Below are 21,636 nucleotides of genomic sequence, written 5' to 3' on the forward strand. Positions count from 1 at the left end.
AAGGAAAGGTTTGTTTTGCTTGTCTGTTGCCAGACACAAATGCTGCTTAATCTTGTTTAATGTCTCTGAACATTAGTCCAATAGGGCCATTCAAAAAATAATTGATACATGTTTATGGATTTCTTCTTGCATTTATTTAGACAAGTTAAATCAAGTTCCATCATACACTGTCAAAGAAAACTTGAAATAATGCTTTGAACGCTCCCATGTTCACACACTTAACAGAAAAGCCTTGAGAAGACCACTTGGGCTGTGTGTTCAGATAAATGGCAGAGAAGCAGCTCTGGCTGTTCCAATAGGCTTGAAAAGTGGGCCCACAAAAACCTAGTGAGGTTCAACAATGGCCAAATTCAAAGTGTTATATTTGAGCTGGGGCAACCCCAGACATTCAGACTGGGAGAAAAACTCACTGAGAGCAGCCCTGCAGTGGAAGACTCGGAGTCTTGATGGACAAAATGTTGGATATGAGCTAGCAGTGTGCGCTTGCAGCCCATAGGCCAACTGTACCGTGGACTGCATCAAAAGAGGGGTGGCAGCAGGGATAGGGAGGTGGCTGTTCCCCTCTGCCCTGCTCTTGTGAGGCCCCATTTGGAGCAGTGTGTCCAAGCACAGGAGTGATGTGGAGCTGTTGGAGTGGGTCAGAAGGATGGCCATGAATGTGCTCAGAGAGCTGGAGCACTTCTCTGGAGATAGGCTTGTTCAGTCTGGAGAATAGAAGGCTCCAGGGAGATCTCATTGCAGCCTTCCAATGTTTAAAGGGAGCTTATAAACTCTTCGGCCTGTCCCAAACAACAACAAAAGGCGGTCATTACCACCCGTATTTCACATATTCCATACTGATTACCAGCAATAAAATGAGATAAGTGAGTTTTGCAACAGTGCTACAGAGTCAAAGCGTATGGGAGTTGCGGTCTACTGGAACTGTTCAGCGCTTCTGCATTTTAGGGAATATCTCTCGGGAATCTAGGGACGCATCAGCCTAGGATTTTATTTCACATTTATAAGTTAACGCAGGAAAATTACGGCCTTAACTAGGAACGGCTCCTCCCCAGGAGCAGCGCTCAGTAGGAGGCGATCGGCCGGTAGACGAGCAGAAGCGCGGCTCCCCCTGCTGGGCAGTACGCACACCCCGAGCGCCCGCCTGCTCCGCTCGCAGCGCAGCCTTCACGGACATGTTCAGGAGCTCCGGAAAGCTCACACCCTCCTTCACCCAGAGCCCCGCCTGCCGGGCCGGGGCCCATCCTGCTCCCCTCAGCAGGACTACAAGCCCCAGGTTGCTCCGGGCCGCCGGGGGCGGTGCCGGTCGCGCCCACAGTTCTCGTTCCGCCCCGCGCTGCGCAGCATGGCCGGCTTCGCTGATCTGAACGTGCCGCAAGGCGCGGACAGGAAGGCCGTGCAGAGCCTGCTGGAGACTGCAGCGCACCGTGAGTCGGGGCGGGAGCCGGGCTGGGAGCGGGTGGATGTGTTGTTGAGGCCGAGGTGGCGGGGCGGGCTGTGCTGGGGGACGGCGCTGGTTGAGGGCTGCGGCAGCGGCGTGAAGGCTGGAGAAGCGGGGCTGGACGGGGCGGAAGCTCCGTGCGCCGGTTCTGCTCTGCCTCTCGTAGGGCACGGGGTCTGTGCCGTGCCTGAACAGCGCTTTTAACATCTCCGGTTACTCTCCAGTCTCTGCAGAGAACTTGTTCCAGGGTTGCTGATCTTCAGCACAGGTTTCATGGCTTCCCTAGTAAAGCGCCTTCCAATCTCCTGCTGCTGCAAGGCGCAGCCTTAGTATCGATGCAGAGCCAGGACCTGGCAGCCTTTGGCTTACCCCACTGCCCGCCAGGCTCCCGACCACACCTCAGCCTGCCAGCTGCTCCCATTGGGTAGCTGTGCGTCTGAGTGTGCCCTAGCACTGGCCGTGCAGTCCCTGCCCCCGTCACTGTCAGTCAGTGAGGGGACGCGTTGTCAAGGCTGGGTTGTGTTAAAAGAAGTTTGTACTCTTGAGACACATCTTTGGTGAGTTCATGTTCAGAAAAATTCACTGTGAAAGGTAAATGTGCACGTCATTATTAAGTTTGAGATATTTAAATAATGAGCATGTAACAGTTTTCTGCTTGTCTCTGTTTCCATTACTTGCTGAACAAAGCAGGCTCACAATGTGTTCACTTCTTTAGTGGGATATTCTGCAGTTGCTCTTAATCACATCGTCGATTTTAAAGAAAAGAAACAGGTAATTTCAGCTCAGCTTCTTTGTTGGTGATGCGTTTGCTCTCGTAAATCTGTGTGCTGCTCCTCCCTCCTTTGTTTTTACATACTCACTTAAATGAAGTATATTTGTATTTTTATTTATAACGGAACTCCAATGTCTGTATTACTGCCCTGGAGTTCATTTTTACTATGGTCTGTTAATTGTCCCTAGGAAATACTTTTGTTAGCATGGCAAACTTATTTTTGGAGTTGGAACACAACTTCTGTGTAAATTCTAAACATCCCATTATATTTTGGGTAACTTTGTTTTGTTTTCTTTTAAGGAAATAGCCAAGCCGGTATCTCCATCAGAGCTGTTTCCATCTTTACCTATCGTGCAGGTATGTTTATTGTGTTCTAGCTATGAGTTGTTTTACTGAGCTGCATTTTTTCCTGTCTTTGTTTACATGTGATATTTTTTTCATTGCCTGTTAAAAAAATGAGAAATTTGTCCACTGCTTGCTTCTTAAAACTCCCAACACTGGAAGAATGTTAATGCTCTGTTCTACCATGGAGCCTCTGGAGGAGGCTCTGTTCTTTATTTCAAAAATTATTCTTTACAATTGCTGTTCATGAATTCTGAATAGTCTTGTAGTTGAATAATTGCAGTGTAATTCTCTGAACTTGAGCCTGAGGTTTGGAAATTACTTCCTGGATTTGATGAACAAGATTTGGATGTAGTGAACCAACTCTGATGTATGTTAATTAAGGAAATGCTTTTGCTTGCATCGTGGCCTCCTTGGAAAACCAGATTAATAAAGTATTAATAAAGCACGCTCGTATTTTCCATATGATGTTCTTTTTTTTTTTTTCTTCCTCCTTTCAATTTTTCTCCTTTCAATTGATCCATTCCTCAGAGAAACACAGTGAGCCTTTCTTTCTGAAGGGCAGATACAATACCGAACAGATCAATATAAAGAATATGTGTTTTTTTTTTATATTAAGGAAGCATAACTACAGACTTACAGGCAAGAATTGGTGCAAGGCACAACTTTCTTTCTTTTTATAGTAGAAAGGGTGAAAGTTGCCATGAAGTTTTGCTTTGGAGCTTTTTAAATCTTGTATTATTTTTCCATCATAGGGGACGTCTAAAAGACTTAAAGTCTTAACCCGGCTGACACTTGTTGTTTCTGATCCTTCTCACTGTAATCTCTTGGTAAGTACCTTCAATGTATTTGTTTTTCTTCTCTTCTCTTCTCTTCTCTTCTCTTCTCTTCTCTTCTCTTCTCTTCTCTTCTCTTCTCTTCTCTTCTCTTCTCTTCTCTTCTCTTCTCTTCTCTTCTCTTCTCTTCTCTTCTCTTCTCTTCTTTTTCCTTTTCTCAATGAAAGAATGTCACTTTGGGAATTGTGTAGGGAAGGATTTAATGGATTTCATAGGATACTCAGTACTAATTTCTCAGATCAGATCTTTAGAATCTGAAGCATCATGAGGGGATGTGGGTTCATGAAACTGGATGTGATTGTGCTGATTACTTGTTAGTATGGGGTAGCAGTTCTTTTCCTTTACTCTTTTATTTGAATTCTGGACTTCTATATGTACACTAGAATACTGGGAGTGAGCCCTGTATCTGTTTGTGGGGCTGTGCTTGAGACAAAAGGTATGTGTAAGTGGATGGGACAGGCCTCAAAATGACTTCAGAGAATTGCTCACAGTAGAGACCTACTATTTAATTAGATTATTGGCTTTGTTTTAGTGCTTGAAAATGCTAAGGTAATTTTCTCATTATTATTTTTCATTGTGTATACATTTGTCACCTGCCAGAAGTCAAGGTAGTAATCATTTCCTCCTTTTGTAGAGATCTACATCTACAAATATAAGATTGTATGACATCATAGCTGTATTTCCAAAGACGGAGAAATTGTTCCATGTAAGTACTATCTGTAGGTTGTTATAGAACTGGCACTAACAATCTGTGTCTTGGAGTAGCATGAATGCATTCTTTGTTTTGATTTGGTTTTCCATTTTATATAGTCATGTCATGGAGCTAACTAAACAACGTAGGTTCTCTGGTTAGTGAACAGAGAACCTGTTCTCTGAAAGACTGGGAGAAATCCTAGGAGGGTTAAGGGCCTTGATGTGAGTAGTTGGTCCTAAACATCTGTGAGTGATCTGATTGACTTGCTTTCAAATGCTCAGCTCAATTTCTTGTCAAAATACTTTCCTTGCAAAAGGGGAAAAAAAATTAATCAAGACAGTGACACATCTGACCTATCGCAAGCTCCTAAGTTATATCATTAAGGGTGAATTGGAAGAGTTAGAATCATAGAATCACCAAGGTTGGAAAAGACCTAAAAGATCATCCAGTCCAACCGTTCACCTATTGCCAATAGCTCTCACTAAACCATGTCCCTCAACACAACATCCAGTCTTTCCTTGAACACCCCCAGGGTCGGTGACACCACCACCTCCCTGGGCAGTCCATTCCAGTTGGTAGAGGTGATCTGTCTGTATTGCCCTTGGCAGGCAGCAATAAGATGTGCAATTTGAAAAAGGCACTGGGACACCAACTGCAAATGGGAATATCTTTGGAGGAATGCCAGAATTTACTTTCAGAGAGAGGTTGTCTCAAAGCTGAGTTTGTTTTTCAGTTAGGCTAAAGCTACTTTCTGGTTCTGCTGAATGCCTATTTTTGAAACATTAAAACTATATTTTTCTGATTTTTTTTTTTTTTTTAATTTCCTCTCCTTTTTGAAGACTTGTAAAATATAAGGCAAGTGACTATAAAAAGAGGTGAGCTTTTAAAGAAGCAGAAGAACTTAAGTATTAATTTTAACAGTGATAACTTAATGAAACTCATTTCTGACTGATTTTTTTTTTTTTTCTCTTGCAAGACTCTGGACTCCTGAGGATGTGCAAGAGTCAAAAGACTTCTAAAAGACTTTTCACTTCTCTCCATCATTTTATTTTGGGCTCTGTTAACAGCATAAAATTATTGTGATTTATTCCAGATGCATCCAGGAGTCCTGAGGTAATTGGCTGGCGTAGTCGCCAAGCCACTCTCAAAGATATTTGAAAAGTTGTGGCAGTCAGGTGAAGTTCCCAGGTGACTGGAAAAAGGCAGCGTCACACCTATTTTTAAGAAGGGTAGAAAGAATGACCCAGGGAGCTACTGACCTCTCAGCCTCACCTCTGTGCTGAGAAGGTCGTGCAGCAGATCCTTCTGGAAGCTATGGTAAGGCACGTACAAGAGAAGGAGAGGAATATGGGATAACCAGCATGCCTTCACCAGATCTAGCCTGATCAACCTTGTTTTTTATGGTGATATAAGTGCGTCAGTGAATGAGGGAAGAGCCACTGCTGTTATCTGTCTGGACTTCATTAATGCCTAGATACCATCTAGAAAGACCTAGACAGACTGAGCATTGGGCCCAGGTGAACCTCATGAGGTTTAGCAAATCCAAGTGCATGGTCTCACACCTGGGTCGTGGCAACTTGCACTGTCAGTACAAGCTGGGGGATTTAAGGATGGAACACAGCTGTGCCAAAAATGACCTGAGGGAACTGATGGATGGCAATCCATCAGTAGTGTGCCTCTACAGCCCAGAAAGTCAACTGTATCCTGAGCTGCATCAAAAGAAGAGTGGCCAGTAGGGTTAGGAAGGTGATCCTGCCCCTCTGCTCTGCACTGGTGAGACTTCACCTGGACTACTGTGTCCACATGTGGAGTCCGTAGTACAGGAAAGGTGTGGACCTGTTGGAATGCATCCAGGGGAGGGCTACAAAAATGGTCCAAGAAATGGAACAGGCTGAGGGAGCTGGGGCTGTTCAGTTTGGAGAAGAGAAGACTCAAGAGGAGAAATTCGAAGAAGGTCAGGCTAGATGGGGCTCTGGGCAAAGTAATTGAGCTGTAGGTGTCCCTGTTCATTGCAGAGGAGTTAGACTAGGTAACCTTTAAGGTCAACCCAATTCAATTCTATGGTTGTTCATACTTAATGACTTGGCAGAGAAGGACAGGGAGAAGATTTTCATTGATCTCATTTCTCAAGTGAGCTCACTCAATTTATCATGTGTTCAAACAAGTACCTGAAGCCACTTGAAGGTAGGCAGCAGTAGCTGTAAGACTTTGGAGGAAGGGCAGGAGCTTGTCATGTAAAGATGGTTGTCTTTTGTTTTCAGACATCCCTAAGTTCTGCTGGTGCAGCTGGACATTCAGCTGCAACAACTTTGAAGCTGACATAATGCCTGCCCTCAGCCCCACATTTTTGCAGGTCCCTTTCTGCTCTGCTTGTGCAGTTTCTTGCTTAGCTCCCTGGCTGTTTGGTTGGAAGAACACACCTTTGATTGCAAAGTAACGCAGATTTTACCAAGTTATTTTGCAGGCAGATCTGTTTTGCTGCTCTGAGCTTTGCTGCTCTGTGAGGATGGCTGTGCTCTGAGCAGGCCCAGTGCAGCTTCAAGCTGACACTCTCACAGGTACAGACAGCATAATAGGAAGAAAGCAGGATTGTAATGAGACCATCTTAATTTCTGTCATGCACAAAACTCTTGACCTGGGGAGGAAGCCAGATGTGTTTCTTTCAAACAGCATGAGGTGAAGGACATCTTCCTCACATGTTCATGTACAGAGCAGATTTGTATGTTTGTCTTTTGTTTAAAGATTAAAGTTTTCTAAGTATGTATGGAGAGGTTTGTAGAGGTATCAACAGGGAACGTGAAGCACGTGGAGTCTCAGTATGCATGTATGACTCCTAATGACTTGAATCTTTCAGTCTTAAGGATGAAGCCTCCTAGGCTGAGTCTTGCACCACAAATTGTATTTTAAAATTGGCTGTTGGTAACTGTATTGCCTCAGTAGCATCGTCTTTCTCACCAACAATTTGGCACTTAGTTTGTTCTCCATAGGACAGGATTTTTCATGTGCTTATAGAAGACATATGTGACCATTGTAGATGGGCTTTAGTTTTAGCACAGCATAAAAATAGTCAGTTCCTTCTTCTCACAAGCAAAAGAAGCTTTCCTATTACTGAGACGGGCAGTGATATGTGCTGAAAAATGTGCTCGAATTCTACAAATAATTTGTATCCTTGAGGTTACAAGGAAGTAAGTTGTGTTTGCTGAGATAATTGTAGGACATGCTCTTTATTTAAGGTTCCCAAGGAGAATTGTTTTTGGCTGCAGCTGGGATGCCTGCTCTGTGCTGTTATTGAGGTCTGGCCTGTTGCTTTTAGGAAGAAAATATGAATGAAACAAATTCTTAGAATATTAGTTCTGTCTATTGTTTGTAGGAAATCAGTGATTCACCAGTATCTACAAAATCTTGCTTATGTAAGTCTGAGGATATACTGCAAAGCCAAATTTCAGAGTTTATTTGTAAAATGTTTGCCAAAGCAAACCTGTCTGTCTTCAGCCATCCAAGCGCAGGTGAGTTTATCTCTGGTTGGCTGTGGTTTCCCAGCAGATGGGGCTCTTGCCTATGGTGAGACCGGGCAGGTGCTGGGCTGTCCAACTGCTGTATGGCATTTTCAGGATGAAGTTTTTGTTCAGATCCTTTTTGGGAGGCTGGGTAACCTTAACCTGTCTGCATGTGTGACTTGTCCAGGAGCCAAACCTGGGCTGAATTTGGGATGTTTAGAGAAATTTCCTCTGCAACTTTCTGTGTAGTTCAGAAATTCTTCCTTATGTGAAATTGTAATTCTTAATTCTTACTATTTTTTTTCTCAGTGGTGTTTTCTGAGTTCTTTTTGTCCCTGGAATCCTGTAGATATCCTGGCATTTGGATCACTTCCTTTTCTATTGCACATAATTTTCAAAATGGAAAAGTGTTTTCCACTGTTTCTGGAACTGATTAGGAGGGCTTGTTTTCTCATCACAGAGGGTAGCTTGCCTGCTTCTAGTGTGTGTTCTTGCTCTCCATTTTTCTTGGATTTCTCTCTTCCTGAATTTTCTATGGTCTCACTGGCATGTTTTCGAGGATATGATTCAGAGCTATTTGCTTTGAGCAAGTTCCTGTAAATCACCTCTGTTTAGGTGGTAGTTTGTGCTTCACATAAGGATAAGATTAAAACTGGCTATTATGGGGCTAAACTTGCATTTCAGATTTGTATTTGTAGTATATTCAACCTGTTTACTGCTTAAGAGAATTACTGAAGTTAAGGCGTGAAGATAAAGTTCAGTTTGAAGGAAGTTCTATCAACAGGTAAGGTAAGAAACATTCCTAAAGCTGGGCCTCCGCTCTCATGTCTGTGCAGATTTCATGTGAACAGACCATGAGTTTGCAGAGCTCTGTGCTAGAGTGGAGTGTCACAGTCCTTCAGTCTTGCCATGGGACTGCAGCTGCACTGCTTTCATGCTGGTGCGAGGTGAGAGGAAGGGTTGGCACTGGCCCAGGTGTAATTGGAGCAGTGGATGGCAAGTTTCTGAGCGTGGAGAATTCCTCCACACTGGAGGATTCCTTTTGGAAATTCCTTTTGAGCATGTTCAACATGCTTTATCTTCTTTGTTACAACATTGCTTACAGGCGTTTATCTGGTCCCGTGTAATCGTCTTTACAGGGTAGACATATATAATTCCTACAAGTCCTGTGTGCATGAGATTATATGTAAATCAAGAGCTAGCTTTTATGTCCATTTAATTTTCTGTATGTGTCAGTGTGGAGATTCTCCACCCTTTGCTCATTCCTTCTCTATTAATACAGGATATTATTTGTGGTGTGAGCTCAAAGCCAAATATTTAAACCATGAGCTCAGGTGCCATCTTGAGACTTCTCCAGAGGCTTGGTTTTCAGAAAGTTGTCTTTCTTATCCAGACAGGAAAGTGAGGCACCATGGCATGGACCCAGTACTGAGCATGTGGCATAACTCATCACTTCTAAAATTCTTCTTCTGTTTCAGTCTTTTCTTGGTTGTTGCTGGTAAAAGTACTTAAACAGCTGCGACACTGGGAGAATGTTGAGATTAGAGAATGATGGGTCCTTTATTAGCTGTGAGTTCTTTTACCAAAAAACAGCACTGCTTCTGTATGTCCGTGTCAGATAAGAATAAAGAGTAAGTTTTGCCTTTGAGTTGGTCATTATTTCATTGGAAAAGTTGTTCTTTAAGTGAGAAAAGGGAGGCCATTTTTAGCCTCATGTGCTCTGGCTATGCGTTTTGAGCACTGCTGTTTTATTGCCACATCTACAAGGCGTTGTACTTCATTTCAAAATTGAACTGCCTCTGGAGAGACATTTCTTGCATTATGAAATGGCACACCTAATAGTCTGTTCCTGTTTCTTTGCTCTAGATTGCTTGCACAACTCTTGATGTGGATCTCGTCTGTATAAATGTAACAGAGAAGCTTCCGTTTTACTTCCGAAGGCCTCCTGTAAATATGGTAAATTGACATCTATATTGTCTTTTTCTATTAAATGTAGGGAATTCAATTCAGACTGACAGTTTCCTTTTCACCATTCCCATTCAAATGGTTCTTTTCATTTTCTTGCATAATGTATTGTTTTAGATGTCCTTCACTTCAAGGCCTCCACTTGCATCATTTAATACGCAGTGATGTGTATTCGTTCTTTTCCCTTTCTATCTTCTGCTTCTGAAGACAGGGTGTTTCCAAGGAGTGGAAACAGAACTTTATGACTACTGCTGTGCTAGCCAGTGAGATGTAGTGTGGTTGCTGACAAAGCTGCCTCCCAAACTGGAAGGGATACAGCTGTGTCAGATAAATAGTCTTGTAATTTGAAAGATGGGAGAATGTGAATGACAGTATTAATTTGGGAGAAGGTTGTTGTGTTGGATATTCGGAGGGTGATGTACTGAATCCCTACTTAGTCAAAGGAATGTCTTGGGAAGTAAATAATATGTGGGATTGCTCAATATCTGCTGTGGGACTCAAGCTAACTCTCTGTATGTATCAAGTATTTTATTAATATAATTCTGCCTACTGTAGGTGATTTGGTAGAAAATTTAATCTGAACAAGTGGATACTTGAACCAGTATTTTCCTTTAAGTTTATGTCAAGGTTTGTTCTGCTTGGACATTTTTGGCTGGTGTAGTCCTTAGTGCTTTAGGATTTAAAGCTGGAACTGGCTAGAAATCTTGCTTCTGTCTTTTAGAGAAACTTTGACCTAGAATAAAACAGAATCAATCCTAAAACAGAACAAAAGTGGCGATTTGGAATTTACCACAGACTTAAAATTCAGTATTCCATTTGGAATAAAAATACTGTATGAAATGTTGTTTGAAAGTACCCTTGCTGCCTGAAACTCTAGGAGCTGACCCAGGTGAGGAGATAATTTCCTCACAAGCTATTTCTCATCTTCCATGCTCCAGGCTTCAAGGCAGTCTCTCAGACTGATTCTGTGCATCCTCAGGCAGTGAGGTTTGGTTGTTTTGATGCCAGGCAGACTGGCTGGCAGCTGGAGAAGCAGGGATGAGGTTAAAAGTATCCTTACCATGAAATTGGTGTATTGCCGTTACCCGTTTTGGTTTTGATAAATACAATCGTGTTTGCAGATGTTGGACTAGCTCTGTGTAAAACATTTAAAATGTACATAGCTTCTACTCAGCTTCCATGCAGCTGTTACGGCTGGTTTAATTCCATCTGTATTCAATTACTGGACTCTCTTACTGTATTAGCACTGTAGTGTTTTATAATATGAGTGGAAGCACGAAGTAGCATTTTTGTGCAAATGTATTATAGACCAAGGAATGAGGAGCTCCTAGCTTGGAATTGTCTTTACTTCCTACAGGAATTTGTTCAACCTTTCTCTGTATGTTTGAGAAAACAAGAATACAAGGGCTTTGGTGATGTACTTTAACAACAAAAAATGTTAAAGCAACTGAATATACACTAAGTTCTGCTATTTGGAAACTTTGCTGTGACTGTTCTTTAAAATGATCACAAATAGCAGCACAGTGCTATGAGAGAGAGGAGACAGGACCTCACTGCTACATTCATGCAGGGATGAATTCCTCATCTGCAAGATGTGTTTGCTGTGGAAAGAGTGCTGTTGCTTATTGCCAGCAGTGGAACAGGAGGAGGAGGGTCCTGGAAGTTTCAGGGATCAGCTGTTTATGATCAGCAGTAGTTACTTGCTTCATCCTCTCTGAGACAGTGGAAAGCCAATTACAACTACTAAGTAGGTGTTATTTCTTTGCTCATTAAACCTCCTCTTTCTATCCTCCCAAGACACACAACTGGTGTGCAGGGAAATTTTTTCCCCCTGCATTTCATATGGTGCTGTATTCTTGCTGGAACAGTTTCTCCTTCATTTTTTTCATAACACAGTTAAATTGTGAATAAATTGCGTCAATAATAGTCAGTGGTTGTTAGATTGTTTTGCTTCTCTCCTTTTGATTTTTGTTCACTTTCTTTCATGTGAAGGCAATAGATCGAGGCATTTACTTTGAACTTCTTTACACGCCTGCCATCAAAGACTCCACAATGAGAAGATACACAATTTCAAATGCGATCAGCCTGATGCAGATCTGCAAAGGAAAGGTAAGCTCTCAAAGTGAAAGCAAGCTAATTAAGTTGATTCAAATTCTTCTGGAGTTGTAGAGACTGAGCCATTTTAAATGAGTGTTGATGATAGGGTTTCTGAAGCTATGACTGAATCTTTGCCTACTAATACAAGAACACGATTATTCCAGCTCCAGGTACTTCCAGCCATGTACCTCTGCATGCTATCCTCTTAAGTTGTCAAACTGCTTGGTTCTTCTTTTCAGAATAATCTATCTGTTATTTTGGTATGTAATACCCAGAACAAAAGGGAAAAAGTTTGCATTAGAACTGAAATCCACGCATCTCTTTAAAATCCCCCACTTCAAAGTTCTGATTCACCAAAAGCACTTTTTTGAAAACATACCTTGAACATGGGGAAAAAAAATAAGGTAGAAATCCTGTTTGTTTAACTGTTAGGAAATTCCCAGTGTAGAGAGCAGATCCAACAGCTTGCTGGCTCTAAGCCAAGTTTTGCTGAAATCAGATCAACTGCATTCTTGCCTGCTACTGAAACCAAGGGAAGAAGTAATCCTTGCAGCTGAGATGCCAGTACTCCATTGCTTTCATACCTCACCTCCTCTCAGGCCACCAGGCTAAGCTCCCTGCTATGTGGGTCCTCTCAGACTGCATGCTTTTAAAAGGGAAGCGTATAGTAGTACGTATCAGAATTAAGAGATTGTAGCTACCATCATTCTTATTATGAAGGGCTTTTGCTGTACCTAGTTAGTCTAGAGAAACCTAAACTGGTATTACCCTGCAGATGCAGTCTGAAGTAGGATATAGAGCTTGGGAGGCCAATTAAAAGCAGAATCATCATTATTGCAGTTTCCTCTAGGCGTGGTGACCTGTCTTATAGGACAGGAGTCTCTAAACAGATGAGTACAGAAAAAATGAGCACTAAACATGATCTTTCCTGAGAAGCCTAGCTCTGGAGGTTAATCGCACAAAATACTGACTTAAACAAAAGGTGCATGCATGCAGAAACATGTAGGACTGCTCCTTGCCAACTCTCCTCTTTCCTATGTGCAGCTGAAGATACGTTTCTCACTCAACTTCTGCAATATAAATCAGCAACTGAGTTAGCATCACAGAGCGAGTGGGACGTTTGGTCTGTGTACAAGAGCCTTTTCTTTCTGCACATGTCTATTTAATACACCATTTGTGTGTGGGAGGTAAACTGTCTGACACTGGACACCATGATTTATTGTAAGCCATTGGAAGAGCTAGAAATGGATTACTAGTTTGTCATTGTTTCTTGCCTATATTTTTTGTTTCTGGGCTTATTACCTTGTGGGCCAGCAGAGAAGGCTATTAGTGCTTGCTGGCGGTTTCTCTGTCAGTTATGTAAAGGCTCGTTTTACTAAGATGTGGTGAGGTTGTTCTATGGGCTGCTTTCATTGGCACTTTGCACATCAGTCACCTTTTGTACACTTTTTGTACAGCTCTTTGTACACTTTTTTACAGCTGCTGAGTTTGTAGCAGCTTTTGGATCCTTTTGTTTTTCCTGTTATAGAGCACAGAGAAACTTCTGGAAACTTACTGGCCAAGGAACTGACCTTCAGCAGAGTCCCTAGAATATTTTAAAATGTGCAGGGAATGTGGGAGGGACCTGCTTGCCTTGACAGAAGGTGTATATAGCCACAGTCCTTCACATTCTGTGTTTTGGTAGCAGTGTTACTGCACCCAGAACAGTGTGCTGAACAGCTGCTTTCTCTTTTACCTGAGGAGATAATGGTTTGCCTTTGAGTTTTTCCCTTAGCCCTTGCCTTGGATTTGCCTTTGCCTGCTTCTCCTCTGTTTGCTAGCTGTACTTTTCTCATCTGCTTGCCTCCTCCCTTCTTACCTATCCTCTAACTGGAAGTCGGTTAGCTTTGAATCGGCCAGGGCATGTTTCCAGTACACAGCAGTGAACCGCAGTCCTGCAGGGATGGGTTCAAGATGGCATAGCTGCTCTGGGAGATTTTCTGAGTCGAGAAGACAGGAATTGGTTTTTACAGCTCGGAGCAGCAGACTTATATTTTCACAGTGAACTCTCACAGTCAGCACCAATGAAACTCAAAAGCACCCTTGAGGTCTGTAGTACAGTCACTTTAAAGGTGAACTACACAGAAGGAAACGTCCTAGGCTCTGTGCTGTTAAGTCGCTTTGATGTATGAATTGCTTCTGCTTCTGGCTTTCCTTATGCTTGTGCAGAGTTCTCAGCCCCTTTTTTTCCTTCTCGACACATGAGGAAACCTTGGACACAGTGTGCACAGTGCAATCATTTCCATACAAATAGCTCTTTCATGGTTCGAGTTCTAGCTGTGCACAGAGCATTTTCTTCCAACATCTGCCCTGCTCTTTTGCTGGGGGGACGATAGGACAAGCAGAGCAGTACTTTGGAAAGGGATCATAAGCCCTACCATGTAACTGGAGGTGGTGTGGTGTGTTGGTGGTGCTGACGTCAGAGAGGGAAAGTCTTTTGCTGCCTCAGTACCAATTTCATTGTTGCCCACTCGAGCAGGAATCCCCAAAGCTTGTATTTGATATATATATCTCTCTCTCAAAAATAATATATATTATATTATATATATTTAATATATATATATTTAATATATTTTAATATATATATATATATATATATTTTAAGTGCATGGAATCTTTTTTCTGCTGCAGTTTCCACCTGCACTAAACAGTCTTTCCTTGAGTGAGCATCCTTAGAGGTTTAACATTAGAAGAGCACTGGCAGCTGAACTATGCTATCTGCCAGCCCCTGAGCAGTCATGTACCTGTTATGTAGAAAACATTTGGGAGTGAAGGGAGGAGGGTGTCTTTATGCCTGGTGCTTTTCATGGGATGCAGGTTTGAGGAAACTCGATGTATGGTGTGAATTGGCTGCCTTTACTTGACTGCAGACTGGTTTCCTCCATCAGCATGAATTTGATTAAGGCTAACGTGATAGAGTTGGGTTTTGCTGCAACGCAAAGAGTAGGTTGAAAATTTGGGAGAGCCAGACTGCCTACAGCTGTGGTTTGTAAGCTGCATCTGGAGGATCTTGGGATTCTCTTACAAGTTCATCCATGCCTTCCTTAGTATAATGCTCAGCATCCACCTTGTGCCTGACTGCTCTCACATGGCTCCCTGTCCCTTTCAGCTACTGTTAAAAAAGGCAGTTGTACTTAACACAGTGTGCACAACTCTGCATTTCTTCTTTTCCCTTCAAGTCCCTTTAAAGTTCCCTGTAAAAGATACACTGTTTAATAGCATCACTAAGATTTACACTTCTTAGCCATAGCCCTCTAAAAGGTGCAGTGCTCATTCAGCTCAGATCTCTCTGTGCTCAGGTTTATCGCTACAAAGAACTTGTCCCTGTGGCTCTCTCTCTGTAGATATTGGGGAGATAGCTTAGGCTTATTTGTTTCCTAAAACTAATGTCTATACCTGGCTGGAGTTCTGTTCATCTGAGTGCACTGGATGCTCACAGTTAATTGTGTTGTCACCCTGAACTTAGCTAATTCTCGTGAAGTCGTTGCTGCTTGTAAGTTTTCCATTTCTTGATGCTGTCTGACAGATGAATGTTTGTTCTTTTATTCTCTTGTGTTTTGCAGAACATCGTTATATCTAGTGCAGCTGAAAGAGTAAGTCCTGGGTTTTTATTCAAGTGAAAACAATTTGAGCATTTATTTTCAGCTCAAAATACTTAAAATTACAATTTTTACATGTTAATTTATAACTAAAGTTCTAAGATTTCCACCTTGTATGTTTTTAATCAATTGTTTTACTGAAAAATTGTGTGGGTTTTTTTTAACCTGTTTGTTTTGCTTTGCTTTTGTTGCTATGGTATTTTCTGTGATGATTTTCTTCGCAGAGAGTGACTCTGTTTTGCAAAATAGTGGTGTTTTCCTGATTGTTGTAGTACATCTTCAGCAGCTTGCTATTATGTAGCATTTAATTTTGTCTTCCTGAATGGCTGCTTCTGCAAATAGCTCTATCCTATGTGCTCACATTCTGCTAGCCTCCAACTTTCTTTGTTTTGTTCTAGCCTCTAGAATTACGGGGTCCTTATGATGTGGCTAATCTGTATCCTTTTTCCAAGTCAGAAATGGCAGTTAATAGTAACATACGAAACTTAATTGGTTTTGAGATTTTTCCATCTATTGCTCTCCTTGAACTTTACCCAGTGATGCTTGTTGGTGACTAATTCAGTGAATCAGAGTGCAGCGTGGGTGTGGAAGGAGCAACACAGATTCTTGGTCATGGAGTGACATGATCTGTTGCTGTAAATATGATGTCTGAGTACGGTTACAGGTGAATTCTGTGTTATGATGTGTTGATATTTGTATTGAGTGTAAATGGGAAAAGGAGTAAAAAACCCATAATCATAGATCTTTGAATAAGAAAACTTTGAAGTTGGTGAGCACTGTGGACCAAACCAGAAATTAATTCTGATCTCAAAGGCACTCAATCTTTGAAAGAAGAAGCCATAAAATCATGTTTTTATTTAGGAAAAATAAGGCTCCCATCTTAGTATTAGTTACTTTGGTTCTTAATTTTTCAGTCCTTGGTTCCGTATGTACAATCAATAAAGGACTGTGTTCTTGATAGAGAGCATCATTTCTCCCTTTTTTTCAGGAATTCAGATGTGTTTTTCCTCCTCCTCGCCTCCAGGTGTGTGTCCAGACTGCCTCTCAAAGGGGACGCGTGCGCTCTGAGTCGTGAGAACTGTGTGGGAGGGTGTACGGACTGGAAGGATTTTATGTGTAACATCTCCTTCCCTCTTAAAAAGAGCAGTGAGGCTTAACTCAAATTAACATACCTAATTTGGTCTCATCCCTATTCAAGATGGCTGGGGATTTTTCAACATAATGCTTTTGTATCAGACAGTGCCCTTTCCCACAAAGCTGAATTTTTCAAGGGGGTAGCTTTTTATTTGATTCTACATTCTAAATAAAAAGATTCCTATGTTGACAGACCTTTGTTTTCAAATGACAGCTGCTTGTCTGGAAAAAAGCAGTATTGACAGGAGCCTTCCAGGAGGGCTCCTGGGGATCTGCAGCTGGGAGAATTGGATGCCTCAGGTCTCTGCCTCTGGGTAACCTTATGCAAAATGTCACTCCGAGTTACAGCGCTGCTAATTCCCAGTTATTTGTAGAGTAAGCAAATCTGTCATACAGTCTTCCTTGTTCTTTTTTTCCTTCCTATGCATTTTGATCCTGAACAAAGGTGACAGAGGTTTGCTGTTTGGCTTGTCAGAAGGCGAAGCCAAGGCAGCTGTGTCCACCAACTGCAGAGCCACCATACTTCATGGAGGTAAGTGAAAAGCATGTGCAAACTTAAACAATTCTTGCATTTGTTAGGATAACAAATGTTTATTGTGCATGGAAAACAGTGCATGTTTTCCAAAAAGTCTGAGACCATAGAGAGCAAGCCAGCTTGGGATTTTTCCTCCTTGTTCAGTGCATGAAAAGGAACTTCTGCAGCAAGAGATGATTGCTGTACTAGCAAATCACTGGCTGAATTGGTATTGCTGTCTGTACTGGAGTACTTAACCACATTAAAAAGACACAAATTATTTAGCTATAATGCAGATCTGCCTGTTCTCCTGCATTTTGAAAATACCATTTGTTTCAGAAAGAGTTGAATGTTCTTATCTGTGACAGCAGCAGAAACTATGTCACTGACTTCAAAATACATTCATCCAGATTTTCTTGCATTTGCCCACTTGCAACATGACCACAGAAGCAGTCATTGCTGTGTTTCTCTGATACTTCATTATATGGTCTTCTTCTGACTAGCTCACTTTTTGCTGTGGACCATTTCAAACTTGATGCAAAATCTGAAGTCCCATGTGCCTGATGCTTAGGAGGAGATGTTTCATATGGTGTACCATGACTTCAAGTTTTGGTGAAACAAAACTTGCTTCCTTATACTCAGCAGAGGAAGTTTGCAGTAGCTTTCTTCTTCTATATTGTCCATTTTAATAGTAAAGAAAGTAGAAATTTAGCTTTTTGCCCCCTGCAGAAATTAGAAGGTTTTATTACGTGTCCTGATAGCAGTTTGTGTTCTAGCAATCAATGTAAACCCTCACTTTGCTCTGTGACCCTTCCATTCACCTTCTCTAACCTCCCTTTCACGTGCTTATTTGCTGGTTCTTGGTGTTCCTAGATTTTTGCTGTGTATTCTAATAGCAATTTAATTTTTGTCACCAATTAGTTGTATCTAGCTGTTAATTTTTGCTGCTTCTAGAATTTCTTGGATAGGTAGGTTCTAGTCTTCTTAACACCTTCTGTTGCTCTAAGTTGCAAACTCATGGTAGAATTTGGTTAGTATCTGTTTTTTTCAGTAGAATTGTAGTTTTAATGTGCTATAATTCACAGTGAGTAGCTTTGATCTCTTCAAGAGTGCATTTCTATGAACAGGGTCATCCAACCTGCTACACTATTCATCTACTCAGTGACAGTATGTTGGAAGAATTTCTCTCCAGTTTATGTGGAATTTCTCAAGACCTTCATTTTTCTTATCTGTGAAGTTAAAAAAAAAAAAAAAAAAAAAAAAAAAACAGATGTAGTTTTCCTGTGCCCCAAAGAATAGTAGACTAGAATAAGTCTATATATTTTGGCAAGTTTCTTACGAAGCCACTTTGCTAGGAAGAGTATTTGTTAGTAGCCTTGTCTACCTCAAATCTGCGGTGTTTGCAGAGAAGTCTTATACTAGTGGTTCTGAAATTGGACTGGTTTTACTGGGTGTTTGGCAAACGTATGAGTAGCAGCATGATATGGTAATGCTGAGAGTTCTGTAAATAAAATATGGTTGAATGCTATGAAGCCACTTATTTGGTATGTATATGTGAGCCTCTGCCAATATAGCTGTACCACTGTAGCCTTTTTAAGAACCCTGAAGTATGTGAATGTTCATTTATTTTATTTGAGAACATTGTTTTGCTCAGAAATACTGAAATACTTTTTTGACATATGTTCAAGAATGTGTCTTTCTGTGGATATGGAACTAATGAAGCCTGCTTTCCTTTGGTTTCAAGCGTGTTCCCCACAAGTCCCAGCAGACCTCAGTTTTCCCTCATTCTTGCTCTATTTCTGCACCCAATCTCATATTTCCCACTTCCTGAGTGTGTTCTATGTTCTGCCCGTGCAGGTTGCTTACCTGTGGTGTATGCTGTGTGGCTTGCTATGAAACATGCTGAACTGCAGTGAGCATGCATTAAGTGCATTAGTGTCAGTTTATTTGAGGTAATTAATTGTTGTTTGTATATTCCAGAAACTCGGAAGAGTGCCTGTGGGGTAGTATACACAGTGAAGAAGCTTCACAAGATTGAGGAGGAAGAAACAGTGCCAGCCTGCAAAAAGGCAAAGACTCAAGCTTGAGCCAGTTGTCAACAGGAGCCTCCATGCAGTCTTTACCCAGTGGCTGAGTCTTCCTCCACCCTCCAACTGGCTTGGTTCCTCACTTACTGATTTTTTTTAGCCTGAAGAAGAATAATTTTTCTCATTTCCAAGTGAGGAATTCTGTGGGAATCCTATTGCTGGGCTTCTGGACAAGGGCAGGAAGAAATCACTCCACCTTGTCCTAGGTCTTTTGGAATCAGTGAACTTGTGCAATAGAAAGTATCCCTAAGACAGAAACATTGTGTCAGCTGCACTCTTTTTTTTTGTTTTTTTTTTTTTTTTTTAATTAAAAATGTTTTCAAGAAGGCACGCCTGTAAAGTGTCACTCTTACAGGACCTAAAGTTTTAAAACATGTCTCGGTACTAAACCTTAGAACCACGAGTCAGTAAAGGTTATGTTAAGTGTCCTGAGAGAATAATTGTGCGGTAAAAACTTTATCTGCACTCTATTCTGTTTTGTGATCAATAACTATAACAATCCTAGCATCTGTTGCTTGCTTGGAGAAATCTTGAGTTTGTATCACAGGAATGGCAACTAAATCAACCTGTTAGACACACAGCGCAAAGGTTATCTGTGTCCTTGGAATCAAACCATCCCATCTTAAAGCCAAACAGTAACATGAGACATTTGCTACGGATAGGAAGGAAGAGCCCAAGGTTATCCTGAATGTGTGCTTAGCATGGTATGCAGTTGCAGCATAACAGCTGTCTAACCTAGGCCTGAGCAGTCTCCATGTCACACAACTTTTACTGTGTCATGTCTTTTTTTTTATGTCTAGATTGTTTTGCTGCCTCCTGACTTTCCAGTTTTCCTGCCTGTTAGTGCTTCACTAAATCTAATCCAAAAAAGCAGTCATAACAGATTTCTAATCAGTGAGGCATTTTCAGACATCTTCCAAATGACTGAAGTTTTTCTTTTGACCAATATAAAAATTACATAAGATGCTGTACTTGAGATGCTTTTGTGCCACCTTTAATCTGAATATTCCAATATTCCAATTCTGTGCTGCCTCAAGAAAGACACTGAAGCCTTGGAGCATGTTGGGAAACAAAGCTGTGAAAGATCTGGAACGCAGATAATATGGGCTGAGGGAACTGAGATTGTTCAGTCTGGAGAAGAGGAGGCTCCGGGAAGACCTTATTGTTCCCTACAAGTCCCTGAAAGGAAGTTATAGTGAGGTGGTTGTCAGCCTCTTCTTCCAGGTAACAGTGGTAGAACGAGAGGTAATGGCCTCAGTTTGCAGCAGGAGAGGTTCAGATTGGATATTAAGAAAAATTTCTTCTCAGAAGCAGTGGTGATGCACTGGCACAGGCTGCCCAGGAGGTGATGGATTCACTGTCCCTGGACGTGTTCAAGAAAGTCATAGATGTGGTGTGGTTAGTGGGCTTGGTGTTGAGGGGTGGTTGGACCAGATCTTAGTGATCTTTTCCAACCTTAATGATTCTGCGATTCTCTATTCTTATCTGACAACAAGCTGAGAAGCACAAGTTGTGACGTGTAAAGTACCCCAGAAACCTTGTGGTGAGTTATCTCTGAGCTCTTAGTAGCTAACAAAGCTCTCAGTAGGGTCACGGTTTTATAAAATGCTGGTGTAAGTCACAACAGCTTTTGCATCATTCAACAAGCAATAAAGTAGTTTTTCTTTGATTTTATTTTACTGGTTGACGTCACGATATAAGTGTTTTATTACTGGTATTGAGATATAATACCGATATTATTGATATTATATGTAGTGGCTTCTTATTTATGGACTTGCCAAGTAAGGTTCTAACCAAATAAAGAAGCACTGGAAATGTGCGTGCTTAGTGTAACTTTTATGTACTACAGTGCCTTGGCCAGATCTGCATCTTTGCTCTTTAAGTAGGTACAGTGCTTCAGGAACTGTGTGGAAAGTTTCTTTTTCTCCCAGTTTCCAGGAGCGCTGAACTGCTGCTCAGTTATTAAGATAGTCAAGGTGAGTTAGCCAGCACTGATGTAATTCCTGTTTCCTGGAAGATATGCTCCCAATGTCCAGATGATTGTGCAGAAACGAGTACAGAAATAGTAGCTTGCAGAGGAGGATAGCAAGCAGAGACATGCCATGGTTCTTACAGAAAAAAAAGTGTTCTCAGGTGATACAAATTATGGTGCTTGTTGTGTAAAAAGTCTCATCTGTCTAAATCTGTTGCTTCAGCATAGGGTAGCTGGTTGCAGATTGAATAGGCATTTGTTCTGCCTGCTCCTTATGGGGTTTCTGTAAATTCATTTCCAAGATTGGCAATCCAGTAACAAATACTCATCACTGTCCATTGTTTCATTGCCCAGGACTTTGTGTTGGCCACACTGTAAAGTCTGCTGGCTAGAAGCCAGCTTTACTGACTGGTGAATCCTCGTGGGAGCCTGTGGCATATTTCACTGGGAGGCTGCTCCATGGGATGTTCAGATTTTTAACTGAACATGGCATGTGATGTCCTAGTGAAATTGCACATCAATGGCTCTGCTGAAAAGCCTATTAACATTGTTCTGCCTCTACTAAAGCAAAGGGAAAAAGATACCTTTCTTTCATAGCAGGATTCCACATCTTCCTTGACTGGGACAATTGAAACTGTCTTGTGTGCTCC

General features: G+C 41.6%; 1 protein-coding gene across 4 annotated transcripts; it reads left to right on the forward strand.

Annotated features, from left to right (window-relative positions):
- Positions 1-1,270: 1,270 nt before the first annotated feature.
- On the forward strand, positions 1,271-20,688 carry RPP30 (ribonuclease P/MRP subunit p30). Of its 4 annotated transcripts, XM_085229123.1 has the most exons (12): positions 1,271-1,424; positions 2,154-2,209; positions 2,511-2,567; positions 3,308-3,382; positions 4,023-4,094; positions 9,446-9,535; positions 11,537-11,653; positions 15,244-15,273; positions 16,268-16,303; positions 16,628-16,727; positions 16,859-16,945; positions 18,908-20,688. In XM_085229123.1, exons 1-12 carry the CDS (start codon positions 1,343-1,345, stop codon positions 19,012-19,014), a joined length of 909 nt encoding a protein of 302 aa, XP_085085249.1. In that variant the 5' UTR covers positions 1,271-1,342; the 3' UTR covers positions 19,015-20,688. The 4 variants fall into 4 exon arrangements, with proteins under 4 accessions (XP_085085249.1, XP_031410308.1, XP_085085250.1 ...); XM_031554448.2 differs by lacking the exon at positions 16,628-16,727; XM_085229124.1 differs by lacking the exon at positions 9,446-9,535.
- Positions 20,689-21,636: the final 948 nt, after the last annotated feature.

This window comes from Meleagris gallopavo, chromosome 8 (assembly GCF_905368555.1).
Source record: "Meleagris gallopavo chromosome 8, MGAL_WU_HG_1.1, whole genome shotgun sequence".
Taxonomy (NCBI): Eukaryota; Metazoa; Chordata; class Aves; order Galliformes; family Phasianidae; genus Meleagris; species Meleagris gallopavo.